General features: G+C 38.1%; 2 protein-coding genes across 6 annotated transcripts in view; one reads left to right on the top strand and one right to left on the bottom strand.

Moving 5' to 3' along the window:
- Positions 1 to 11,928, bottom strand: part of Mitofilin (inner membrane mitochondrial protein mitofilin) — an 88,047-nt gene extending 76,119 nt beyond the window's left edge. For 2 of the 5 annotated variants that reach the window (XM_031969947.2, XM_031969943.2), the window contains exons 1-9: positions 11,557 to 11,682; positions 11,109 to 11,194; positions 10,600 to 10,668; positions 10,086 to 10,298; positions 9,968 to 10,011; positions 9,658 to 9,759; positions 9,362 to 9,569; positions 8,877 to 9,288; positions 8,649 to 8,783 (exon numbers count right to left, since the gene is read on the bottom strand). In XM_031969947.2, the coding sequence (XP_031825807.1) occupies positions 8,649 to 8,783; positions 8,877 to 9,288; positions 9,362 to 9,569; positions 9,658 to 9,759; positions 9,968 to 10,011; positions 10,086 to 10,298; positions 10,600 to 10,668; positions 11,109 to 11,194; positions 11,557 to 11,610 (1,323 nt within the window). In that variant the 5' untranslated portion in view covers positions 11,611 to 11,682. Of the gene's footprint in view, positions 1 to 8,648; positions 8,784 to 8,876; positions 9,289 to 9,361; positions 9,570 to 9,657; positions 9,760 to 9,967; positions 10,012 to 10,085; positions 10,299 to 10,599; positions 10,669 to 11,108; positions 11,195 to 11,556; positions 11,683 to 11,737 lie in introns of those variants that run through there. The other 3 variants (XM_031969946.2, XM_031969944.2, XM_031969948.2) reach the window with 3 other exon arrangements.
- Positions 11,584 to 12,759, top strand: mRpL35 (mitochondrial ribosomal protein L35). The gene is made up of 4 exons (XM_031969951.2): positions 11,584 to 11,729; positions 12,002 to 12,161; positions 12,232 to 12,372; positions 12,436 to 12,759. Exons 1-4 carry the CDS (start codon positions 11,699 to 11,701, stop codon positions 12,665 to 12,667), a joined length of 564 nt encoding a protein of 187 aa, XP_031825811.1. The 5' UTR covers positions 11,584 to 11,698; the 3' UTR covers positions 12,668 to 12,759.
- Positions 12,760 to 12,926: the final 167 nt, after the last annotated feature.

The raw sequence follows: 12,926 nt of genomic DNA, 5'->3' as shown, positions 1-12,926 counted from the left end.
TACAATTAAATGAACAAAAGAAAACAGAATTTTAAATCTGATCAAATGATTCCCAATTATTCTGAACGGTACACATAGAACTAATGAAATAATAGCCTCTAGTTCGCAAGAGAATACAGAACAAAAGATTCGCAAGGATATGTCGAAAATAAATAACAAGCTATCTATATTCCATTAAAATGAAGAGGACAGATGTACCGTGTGAGCCAAGTTAAATCAATCTCCAAATCGAATCTACCAATGTAGAAACTGAAACAACCGGGAGTGGAAAGTATTTGGAATTCCTTTCGACGACAAAACGAGCAATCGATCCGATAACCTAAACCAAACCGGGCCGTGCCCGTTCTATTTCCATTCGATTTAGATAGTTCAGCCCCCAGTGATCGCAGCAGATGGCCGCCGCGCAGCCGGGAAAGGCGGTTTTTGATTTTTCAAAACGGATTAGAGAACGATGCACCAGATTAGCCAGCGTTCGGTGGCAGATCGTTCCGTTCGCCGGATGAAAACAGGCTTCGACCGGGCCAATATTTTTTTCCTTCGTCCCTGTACACGTCCAGCCAGCCGTCCGATTAATTTCATTTTCGCGGCGTGGGAAACACCGTGGCGGTGTCGGGATTTACTGTTTTTTTTTTCCTTCTATTTTCTTCTATTTGCCGCAGTTTTCTCTATTCCGTTCCTCCGTAAAAACTTTACTGCAAACTTTGCTCACTGTTCGCGTCGTAAAGTATAGAAAATTTTCATATTTCCCAGAGGAAAACGAAGATTCATCTTCTGGCAATAAAAACTTGTTTTCGCGTTTGACTAAAGGTTGTCATTTGCTCTCGCCATTCCACGAGAAACAATCTACAACGTACACAATCAAATCGACTTTAGTTCACTCAATTGAACGATGATTATTCGAAAATATTTCTATATGTTAGATAATACTACCTAATGCGGTGACATTCAGTTATAATTGCCATCATATTAATGAAATTTGATCGAATGATTTAATACTTTGCACTCGACAATATTTTTCATTGCAAACATTCATTATTTTCTGAGATATTAACAATATTATTTGAAACATCGTGCATACATTATGGGGCAGAATCGTTTTATTTCTACGTTTCATGTGTTAATACCTTATTCAACATTTTATATTCAACCTTTCAGTTTCAAAATTCAAATTTCACCACAATTAACTGTTTCTGTAGAATGTATTGAATAACAATAAGACTGAGAACGCGGCGTAATTTTCAAGGAAATGAGAACACGGCCGCACCAAAATGCGACTGCTACGTCATAAAACTGTGTTCCGGTGCTTCCGGGGGGATTTCAAGCTACCAATCTCCATCGAGACAAATCAACGGTGCGCGGTATCGAATAGCAATTTTCCTGGAACCGTGGACTAACTACGAATCGACGAGCAGCGGAGCGCGGGGGTGGAAGGATTTAAAGCTATTAGCGTGCCGGCCGAATCACGATTTCCATGAAACTTTGCGACGGAAAAACTCGAGGCTGTCCCCGGCCTCCGTGGAAACGATTCGTTCTTATGTCCGACAATAGAACCGTACGAAACGTTGGGTAAAACAAAGCCTGCTACGACGATTGCGCGACAAAGAATCCGCGAATCTCGAGACCGAGCTATGAGGTTCCTTTCTTTGTCTCGCGAACAACTATTATTAAAGACCAGCCGATACTCCGGTGGACGTAAAAACGTATGAGACAGTTTCCGCTGGAAGCTTGAACGGGTTTACGGCACGAGCATTCCTAGTTTCGCAAGATTGGTAACCGAGGCGAGGGTAGATTGTAAAAAAGTATTCCATCTTGTATCGAGTATCGACTAAAGTTTACTGTGCAGAGATCATAAATGCCGTGTTACGGGGGTAGTGACTTTACCAGTGGATTTTCGAGAGTTTTTAATGTCGCCGTTAGTGACATTCAAGCATTGAAGTTAATCTTTTTAATTATCCAGGACGTGGAAAATGTTTAGTCGTGTACTAACGATTTGTATTTATTAACGCATTGCGCACCGGGTAATTTTCAGAAAACTAAATTGTGCGGGTGGCAATTTTCACTGAGGTCAACTTATATCACTATACATAGAAAAACTCAGATATCATATTGTTATGTAATATATTTTAAATAGATAATTCGAAACATGATTGGAACTATAGTGAATATATAAGGAATCATTTTTCCCGAGGAACTAATAATTTTCTGTAATGCAATGTTTTGTTGTTGGCTCTTGTGATTAATAGCAGGTAGTGTTGAATTAAAACGCTGTTGACGTGGTTCTTCAACCATTACACCTTTCTAACTTTAGAAAATTCATGTAAGATCATTACATGAATCAAGTACTACTTAAAACGGTATTAACACCTTCCTTTCGATCATAATATCTCTTTAACTCCAACAAATTCATCTAAAATTATTAGATATCCCTCAGAACCCAAAATATATAAAAAATTACCATTCTACCACCGTCAAATTCTAAATATCCCTAAACACCGAATAAATCGGTCACTAAACGAAGGAAATTCGAGTTGATTTCCACCACAATACATTTCTAACTCCAAAAAATTCAACTAAGATCACCACATACCCTCAACACAGAAAGAAATTGAAAAAATGATCTCTCTACCAGGAAACCTTAAATATCCCTAGACAACGAATAAATCGGTCACCGCAACGAAGGAAATTCGCCGTTAGCGAAATTTGTATCGTAACCTGGTGGGGGTTAATTCCAGTCCTACTGAGTTATTCCACGCTGCGGCCGTAAAGTCCAGGTTGGTTCTTACCGAAACCGAAAAGGCAGTGGCCGGTGGGAATCGATTTCCAGTGACGGCCGGCGTTCGCAGGGCCAAATAGAGGAAAAGATTGGGAAAGTCCGATTACATCTGCCTGGAGCGTGGGAATTCCTCGATTTACGAACGGCCATGAAACACGCCGGGCGCATTTTCGCGCGACCGGCCCAGACGACAACGCTTCTTCGAGCAATATGTTTCCCAAAGTCGGCGGTTCCCGCCGTAAAACCGGATATACGACCCGCGTCACCCCCTACCGGCACCAGGCCACGATGTTAAGGATTCCCCGGGAATCTTCTGGGACGAGGTTGAAATACGGAAAACATCTCGAACGGGGTGGAGATCAGAAGAGACGATCGATTTGTTTGTGACTTTCACGGATAGCGATGCTATCAGTAGTACTCAAAGTTCCCGGGTGTTAGGCGTGTATATTAACCCTACGAACTCTGTCAGCTCCAATATTGCACCAGCTATAATATTAAATATTTTAATGTATCTTAAAGAAACTACCCTAAAATTATTCGATCTTCCGCACATCCAAATTTTGCACTAACAAGGAAAATAAGAGATCGAAGAAATGTTATAGAATTTCTAGTTTTCGCTAGGAATACTATAAAAATTAGCTGCTGATAGATTACAAAACAACCTGGAGTGCTAAGAGTTAACCCTTTGCACTCGAGAGGCGATTCACAGTCGCCATTTGGTTTGATACAGGAAAATTACAAAGTTTAATGTTCAATATTAACACTAGAACTACCAAGCAGTTAAGTTGACTTTTCAAAATTTTTCTATGGAAACCCCAAGAGTGCGTCTATCGAGACTTCGGCTACTCAAAACTTAGTTTGCGTATTACTAAAACAATTTCTTTGGAAATTTCTTAAAGAAGGATCTGTTGATTTTTCGATAATTGTAAAAGAATTTAGAAATGGGTCATTTTGTCCCATCCGGTAGTTCTAGTGTTAAAGTTCACTTAACGTTCTATCCCTTAATTTATAATAGGAATATACCTAGCGAAACAATTTTCGAGTGTAAAGGGTTAACACTAACCTACCAGATGAGTGAAAATGACCCATTCCTAATGTCTTCTTTTTACAATTATTAAAAAGATGACAGATGTTTCTTTGAGAGATCGTTGAAGAATTCGCTTTAGCAATACGCAAACTGAATTGTGAATCAATTAAAGTCTCAATAGATGCGTTCTTGGAGTTTCTATAGAGGAATTTTAAGAAGTCGATTTAATTGCTCGATAGCTTTAGCGTTAAGAACTGTTTCCCGACGTGTCGCTAGCGTTGCGACTGGTATTATCAGGAGGTTAATCCAAAATTGTGAAAAGATTGGCGATAGTTGAACTGAAATTTTCACAATCACGATCGAAGAACAATGGCAGCCACGATTACGAATCGGAAACGATGGAGGAAAGATCAGCGGCAGTGTTTGCCGAGGAAACATTATATGTCCGAGTCATTTCGCGTCGAATCGAATCGCATGGCAGCCGATGAATAATTAAAAACCGGCCGGATGGTGGAACCCGTCCCGTTTCAATAAGAGACGTGCCAATGTTTAATCCACCATTACCGTCGGTTCTAACGTTAAATTGAACCCGCGATTCAATGCCGGTCGATTAAACGAGTATATTTGAAATGATAATTGGTGAGGACTATGTGTCCAGTGGCTACATATTTAACCCTAGATCACTAGACTACATCGTTCTCACTGATATTTTTCATAGTCATACGAAAATTGTAAAAGAAACGTAAACTTTGGCACTGTTCTGAAGTAATGAGACGAAATGTGAAAATTTGGAAATTAGAGTTAAAAATATTAATATAATATTTCCGTTGTATTATAATAATACAATTAGAAATTAGAAATATATATTATAATATGTTATAATAACTCGTATTAAAAATTGAAACTTCAAATATGAAAATTACAAAAAAGACATGAATCTTAGCACTTCTGTTTTAAATTAATAACGCAGAGAAACATAAGTAAATTAGACTGTATAACAATATTATAAATTAAACTACCTAAAGAATAGATCGGGATTTTTATTTTGACGAAAGATTACTGATCCAGGGTTAACGTGGCCGTGGGAAACAAAGTCCTCAACCGAGTCCCGGAACGGTAAAACGATCGACACAATTCCGGACGCATCCTATCAACTGAAAATCTGCGATCTGGTCCACTCGTAAATAATCTGGGACAGTTTGCCGACCGTTTAAGAATTTTATACGATGGCAGACTGATTCGAAAGTCGTAAAGAACCTGGCGGATCGTAAAACGGAAGGTACGAATCGTCGAATACCGAAGAACTTCGAAATGATGCCAGTTTGCTCAGATTATCCGTTGCGAATCACGAACGTAGCGAATAAAATAAAAGTCACATTACAGTCTATCGGGATCGTTAACTCTCAAATTATACGCATTTGCGCATAAATAGACGCCCTAAATTAAATAACTCTCATACCCATCGAATTCTGTTTGTAATATTCGCCACGAATCTACTACGATATTCTAACAAGGGAAAATGATAAAACTTCGCGCGTAAGTGAAGAAAATCAAGCCTTTAATATTGCAATTTTCAGTAGTGAAACCACGCTTTGAAACTGAAATTTCATAGCTTCTTAAATTTTCGGTTTCGATAACATCTCTTGTAAGTCAACGAGTCAATACTTTAAACATCAAAGGAATCTTCGCTACATTACTCTCCTACTTAAACACCTCGAAAGTGCAAAAATTTCATATCGCCACAATCCAAAAGCCCATGTAAAACCAGAAATAACCAGGAAAAAACGCTTTTCCATTATAACCCCTTTTTCGTAATTACGTACGTAAAAATTGGACTGTGCATAAAGAACCGCAGTTGTCGCGGAGCGATTATAACGTCATCATACACGATGAAAACTGAAAGCACGAGACGGATCAGGTGCGGATCGTCGGATAACTATGACGACAGCGCGTCACAGTGGTTTCCCCGTGATGCCTTGGTGTGACTAGCGGCGTGCACGCTGCATATACCGTACGGGCCGGTCTAAAGAGATAATATTGCCTTCCACTAGCGAAATATTGGCGTCGGGCCAAATGGAAATAGATAAAAAGCCCGAAGGGTGGCGGGGCCCCGCGTCCCCTCTCGCCAGTGCCAAACCGATGGATATATGCAGGTACATGCACGATTCCGGGATATGGAATATGCCTCATCCCATGTGTATACCGACCGTTGCAGCGAACCTGGCTCTCGTGATATCATAGGGGCAAGGTAAGTCCACCTACAGTGCGTTACTGACGCGAATCCAGCCGGCCTGTGGCTTAACACTTTATCGGCGACTTCTTTTCAGCGGTGATGCTATTTTATCATTCCAACGTTTGTATAGCAATACATATTGATGCTATTTTTAGAGAAACAATTGCTTCCACGTTTCTAAATAAACGATCGTTTATTAACACGTTGAATGCCGCACGATTTTAAGGTGCAGAATATGCGAAATGAAAAAAGTACAATATTAAACGATTTCATTGAATTGCGTTGTTATTATCGCTGGTTTGTTTTGCTGAATGTCATCGCATTAGGTAACGTTATTTACAATATAGGAATGTTTTCGTATAAACATCGTTTAATCGAGAGAATTACAGTGACTGAATTCGGGCGGAGGTCACCGGTGACCCCCATGGAATTCAACGTGTTAAAATCTTTTAAGATGCTTCTTCTGTTAGTTTGAAATTGTTTTTCGTTGCCTTCGAATCTCGGAAGTTTAGATCTATTACAAAGTTATAAAGTATCCTTGAAAATGCAGCAGAACCTGAGTGATACTAACGGCGATGCGATAAATGTGCGATCAAAGTGTTAAAAGTGAAGAGCGCAAGGGGAGACGTCCACTCACGGCGCTCGACCCGATAGTAATGGCGGAATTAGTTTCGGTACGTCTTTGTTACTGGTCGAGCCGCGAATTCAGGTGGAGCGTGCGGCGAATCCCCTTGCCCCCCTTCACTTCAGTAATAAACGTATTCCCTCTTTTGCGGTTCAGAGACATTCCTCATTTAGCCTCTCCATGTCACACTTCGCAAAGCAGTGTAGGACACCGTGTATACAAGAGGCCTACGAGACCCTTGATTAACCACGAATATAAAGTTCGCCTGTCACGTCCGTAACATCGATCACCGAGCTAAAAATGCATAGGGGAAAGGGGAAACATCCACTCGCGGTGCTTAGGTCGGTAGCCATGGCAACGCCTCAGTTTCGGCGCATCCTCGCGCAAACGTTATTTTCGTTTTTACATTCAACTGTATCGTAAAAAATAGAGAAACTGAGAGTACGCTAATGATTCAGCGACCGTTCTGTCCATCTCATTTCATTAGTACATTAGTACGCGTGAGTGCCGAAAATCCGTGCGGGCAAGCGTGTGCCGTTGAATTTAATTACTGTTAAGACCCCCATACAAGCTAAAACGTGCCGTGATACAGGCATCGCTACAAACAATGGGTTTGAGCCTTCACTTTTTGTTTGAGAGCAACGTTTATCATGAAACTTTGGAAGACTCAAACCCATCACTTGTTCTGGTGCATCGCCGCGAGTTTCAATGTGTATGGAGACCTTTAGAGAAGAGTGCCAGATTCGCTGCAACGGAAGGTACATGCATAATGCCCGCGCAACAATGTACAGCCCGGCTCTACCAATGCCAAATTCTTCCTGCGCCATAAAACGCTTCTGTATACCGAGAATGCCTGAAACGTAACGGCCCAAGTTCGCGGGTAGGGTTAGGCTATACAGAGCATTGATCCTCCTTTGATTCCACGCTACCGCGAATTGTCTCCAGCTTCTTGTAATATTACAAGTCGATCCGTAACCCCGAGCATGCGGAGCGTAAACTTTTTAGTACACCCTATATAGCAGCGCAATAAAACCCGTACACGTCTTTTACATTCTCGAACAGCCTCTTCGAGAACCCTTGTAGAAATTTTAACTGTGGATTTTATGCATTCCTGGCGTGCTTCAATTTGTAGGAAACGATAAACGGGCATTAGTGAAGTTTAATGATATTCCCACGTCGTTCGCGCTGGAAACTTTTAATATTAAGAGATGTAAGGTTTTGGTGTAATTGATTTCATTATGGACACGGGGCTTTGTAAAGTTCGCGGACTAATTATTATGGAATGTTTAAGTTTGAGTTTGTTGAGTAGTTATTTTTGGTACACCTTGTATATGAATGATAATAGGTTGCTTATATCTTTTCCGAGTTTGTATATCTTTGATCTTTTCAAGTATCTATATACATCTTGGACACCTTCCATGTAAATTGTAATAAGTTTGCCAAGAGTTTGTTTGTAAAACAAATATATAAATTATAATGTAAATGTTATTTCTAATTTCATCATGCATCCGTTTATGAAATGTACAAATACACGACTTGTACCTTAGATAAGATCGATAAATATTCTAGAGAACAAATCGTGACTTTTGAAAAAATAAATATCGCAAGTAATAAGAGAATAAATAATTAAACGAATAATAAAGCGATAAAAGTATAGAAAATTGCAAACTTTAAATAAACTCGAGTTTTTATTTCTAAGTATTCCTGTAACTGTGATAATTTTAAAATGGAAAACACGTAATGTCATAAATTTAAACTTTCGCAGTAATACGCATGAGTTATCACCGCGGCAATGGTGGAGTCTGAATCTTTAGTGGTTTCATCCAAAAGTTTCGCTTTATTTCGTTTGGACGTACGACAGCGTAAACGAATTAATGCGACCGCTATACGAGTACGCAGAAACCGTCTGCCTATATGTTACAGAATTAATAAAACTCGGCCAATCCATATATTACGCGGTGTAAATGATAGTACTGGTTAATTGTCCTACCTTTTTACTCAACTCCTCCTGAAGGATCAGCTTTTCCTGGTCTAATTTTAAACACACCAGTGCATCCAACTGCTCCTCGCTCGCTGTATCGCCATACGCTTTCAACGCTGCTTTCAATTTATTCTCATTGAGTGTCTGTAACATTATAATTTACATACATGTGTAATTGTTAGCAAATAAAAATACCAAATGTATTTGAATTACAATGCAGAAGCAATAAACATTTACCCTCATCTTTGCCAATTCCTTTTGTAGGTTAGATACTTTATTATACATATGGAGGACGAACAAATCGAAAGAATCTTCATCGACATCCAATTTCTTTTCATGGATATTCATATCTGGGAACAGAATCCGTAACTCCTCGTCAAAGTTTTCGCGGGCCGTTTTAACCTGGTTCCAATAACGTTCCGCTATATTGCCACTCTGTAATTCTGAATCGTATTTATTCTTTGCATCGTCGACATCGGCCAAGATTTTCTTGATGTTCCTTTTGGCAGCTGTCTTCATATGCGATGGCGCCTCGAGTTTGGGATCATCGATTAAATATAACATCTTCTTAAGCGACTCTTCTACCTCATTCTTGCGATTTTCCACCTCTTCAATTGCTTGTGTCATCTTCTTCGATATTTCTTTTAATCTGCAATGTGAAAATACTCTGCTGCACTCGTGAAATTATTAAAAGAATATTAATTATCCTAGAAGAAATATACCTATTCCACACAGCACTATCAACATTATCTGTACTTTCTAAGACTTTAACCACATCCCGATTGTAGTCTTGAATAGCACACGTTGCCTTCTGATAAGCTTGAATCACCTTAGATGCTGTTTGTCCACATAACGTTTCTACTTCCACCAGACTCTCTGGCATTAATTCTTTGGGTACATCCTTAGTAGGAGGTGCAGGCTTTTCCGCAACTGAAAATTCACATATTGATTTGCTTATTTATGTAGATGGAAAAAACCTTGATTACATGAAATTAAAAAAAATAAACAAAAAACGTACCGACTTCTATTTCTTCTCCTTTACTTAATCTTATTTCAGTATAAGGTTCATTAATAGGTGGTTCCTTCTTTTCAACCAGTGGTACGAACGCTGGTTTTGGTGCTGCAGTATATATGTTATTGTAAAATGTTAGTAAGCATATTAATTGCAGTGTGAAGCAAAGTGTTTCTATTTATATTAAAATTATTTACACCTAATAATAAAAAAGAAAAATGAAGTAAGGATATGAAGGAGTCAGGAATTAGTAATAAGGGCTCACGTATATAGTCTTCAAGGTTCATGCAATCTATACTTTTTTGTAGTAGCTGACCTGAGTCTTTTTCTGAGCTTTCTCCGAAAATGGCAGTTGTAATCCTGAAAATAAAAAGGTTATATTTTATTGGTAAAATATTACATTGCTACTGGTATTTTGCATTATTTTTACTAACGATTGCTTGAGTGACTCGAGGTATGTACGTATAAAATCGAAATATGTTGACTCCTCCTGAAAGATGATCTGAATTGTTTTGTCCGTGCCTGGTACCCATCCTTCAAGAGTTGCACGAAATTCTGGATTATTCTTCGCATAAAATAATATTCCTGAAGCTCCTATTGCTACTGCAGTCAAAGTTATCAGGATTCCTCCACCTCGACTTTTTTCACTTTTGTAATAAAAATTTTAATAAGTATCATATTTACCTATAATTTAAGTAGTAAATCACTAATTTAAGTAATATTATAAATAATAAGGAAGCATAAGGTAAAATGAGTTATATTTAAAATAGAAGCTCATGAATATTCACAAGATAAAGTCTTTTTCTTAATTTATGTAGTAGCACATATATTGTGTTACCAGTACTTAAACCTCTTGCAAATTAATGACCAATGTAGAATGAACTCATGCATGCAATTTTGTTATGTAATATAGATAGAACAATGCATTAAGGTTTAAATTCTGAATACCTCTTCGACGAGTCAGTTGAATACCTATGTCCAGATACTCTGGACGTAAGTTTGACATCCTTGAAAAACCTAAAACACACAACTAAGCTCACATAAAGTATCCACATTCATCCTGTAGAATAAAATATTTCAAATATGTCTTTCAATACAATAAATTTATTTATATTAGCTGATTATAAGTGGCTAATAACAAATGCTACAAAAATGCCTATAATAATAAATATGAAATAATGTTTAAAAACTTAAACCCACTAGAAACTCAAGAAAAATATCACAAGCTCCAGAAAAAATTCTACCTAAAACAAGGTATTTGTATCAAACATAACCTAGTCAAAACCTAACCCAAATATGACTTACAAAATACAAGAAACTTATGATTATTTATTGACACCAGTTTCCGAAAACACGCGGAAACGAAAGAATGGAGAGTTTCTTTTCTTCAAGAACGATGACAGTTCTGACAATTACGAAAATGTGTAACCAAACAAACAGAAAATTGATTTACTTACCTCCAGTCCGGCTCACATTTGACTCGTGTACGTGTTTCATAGCACCTAGTTGACAGATAGAGTTTGGAGGACCCGTGTTTCTTGATCTGAAAGAGCAAGGACGTCAGTGAAATCTTCTGGAATTATGTAAGCTCTTAAATTTAAGCCATCTTGTCACACGAGGCGGGCAACCTTGGTCTTGTACACGAGAATATTCACTGACAACTCGCAAAAACGCTTTGGACATGACACAATCACGATTTCTCGCACAAACCACACACATTTTCTTCCAGAAATAGGAAGAAACAATGACGAGAAACTAAATATTATTAGGAGAAACGTCGCGGCAATAGTCAGACAGCACGTAGTGAAGAATGCTTTCTAACTCACATTCCGTTCGTATTTTCGTTCCAATTTATGCGCTGCTAGAATACTGAACTCACACGAATTAGATTTTCTTCGTACTTACTTTACATACCCTATTTAAACCGTTGCACGGAAATTTTAATCCAATTCGGAACATCTTTCGGGTGGCCGGTCAGGCAGCCAAAGGAAAAAGGGAACGACGGCACAAAACAGCTGGTCACTGACTGAACTGTACGAAAAGAAGAATGTTGCGTATTGCTAGTACCGCGATTCGAGGTGCGTACCCTTAATTTCTTCGCGATTTTATCACCACTGGATCCCTTTAACTGAATAATAGCTCGTTGGCTTCATTTTAAGCCATTATTCGATGAAATTCGATAAATCGTTGCGCGCTAGTTGGTCGTAGTTCATGCCTTATAGGTTATGTTCGAATGCATAGAAAAGCCACACCGTTTAGCAGAAGAAATGCCGGAATCGAACCAAGAGCGCGCTCATTAAAACGTCGCGTTAAAATAGTACTAATATTTGTTTCGATTTATGTGCTTTAGGAATTGTTGGTCGCAGCAATGTTGCTAATTTAACAAATTCTGTGGTTTTGAAACGGTACCCGTTTATTCAAAATGTGCAAGAAAGATATTTCGGAGCTCTTTCTTCCATTACCAGCACATGGAACAATGTTGGCAACATTAAGTCACAAACATTGTTATGGTATAAGTATTATTTTAAAATATAAAATAATTATGGAGGTGTGTAGTAAGCAATATAATTAATTTTACAGTGAAAGCTCTGTAAACAATGTTATTCCTTCAACAATCTTACCTACACTAACACCTGCAAGGACAGTTATAAAATTCTCTAGGAAGAAAGGGAAAAGGAAAACCGTGACGGCTGTAATTAAACGATTCTATAGATTGAATTGGTAAGAGTAAGATAACATGAACAATACTTAAGGTTCCAGTCAATACATTTTATTCGATTGCAGGGGTATATGGATCAGAACACGTGCTTCACGTCACTCAAAACTTTGGTGCAAGCCACAGAACAGAAAACGCAGACTGAGACAACACGTTTTTGTTAACGCAACACAATCTACTTTATTGGATAAGATGGTAACAAAGTATTGGAGAAGACCACATTATTATGTAGATGACCCCTATACTCCATATCATACGCGTGAAGAATTCCCTTACACAAGGATGAAACCAGTACCTTAATTAACTTCACTGTATGAATATTGTGTGTACATTTTTCATTCATTATAACACACTGAACAAAATTAGCAAATAAATTGCGATTACAAACATAATCGACTTCTGATTGCCTTCTAATTAAGTTCTGTTTTTAATAGTATTATTAATATCCATGATTATTTCCTTATATAATATTCAAGAGTTAAAAACAAATGTATATCGTAAAAATCAAAATAGGTTATTATACTTTTTAATTACGAACATTTCATTGTCATTACCGGAA

Source organism: Nomia melanderi, chromosome 13, assembly GCF_051020985.1.
Source record: "Nomia melanderi isolate GNS246 chromosome 13, iyNomMela1, whole genome shotgun sequence".
NCBI classification, from domain to species: Eukaryota; Metazoa; Arthropoda; class Insecta; order Hymenoptera; family Halictidae; genus Nomia; species Nomia melanderi.
This window is presented reverse-complemented; position numbering and strand designations above follow the sequence as displayed.

Excerpts from the sequence above, each read along its gene's own strand:
- mRpL35 (XM_031969951.2), top strand. The coding sequence starts at position 11,699 with ATGTTGCGTATTGCTAGTACCGCGATTCGAG. Across the intron at positions 11,730-12,001 it reads TGCTAGTACCGCGATTCGAG|GAATTGTTGGTCGCAGCAAT; the intron begins GTGCGTACCCTT and ends TATGTGCTTTAG. Across the intron at positions 12,373-12,435 it reads CGATTCTATAGATTGAATTG|GGGTATATGGATCAGAACAC; the intron begins GTAAGAGTAAGA and ends ATTCGATTGCAG.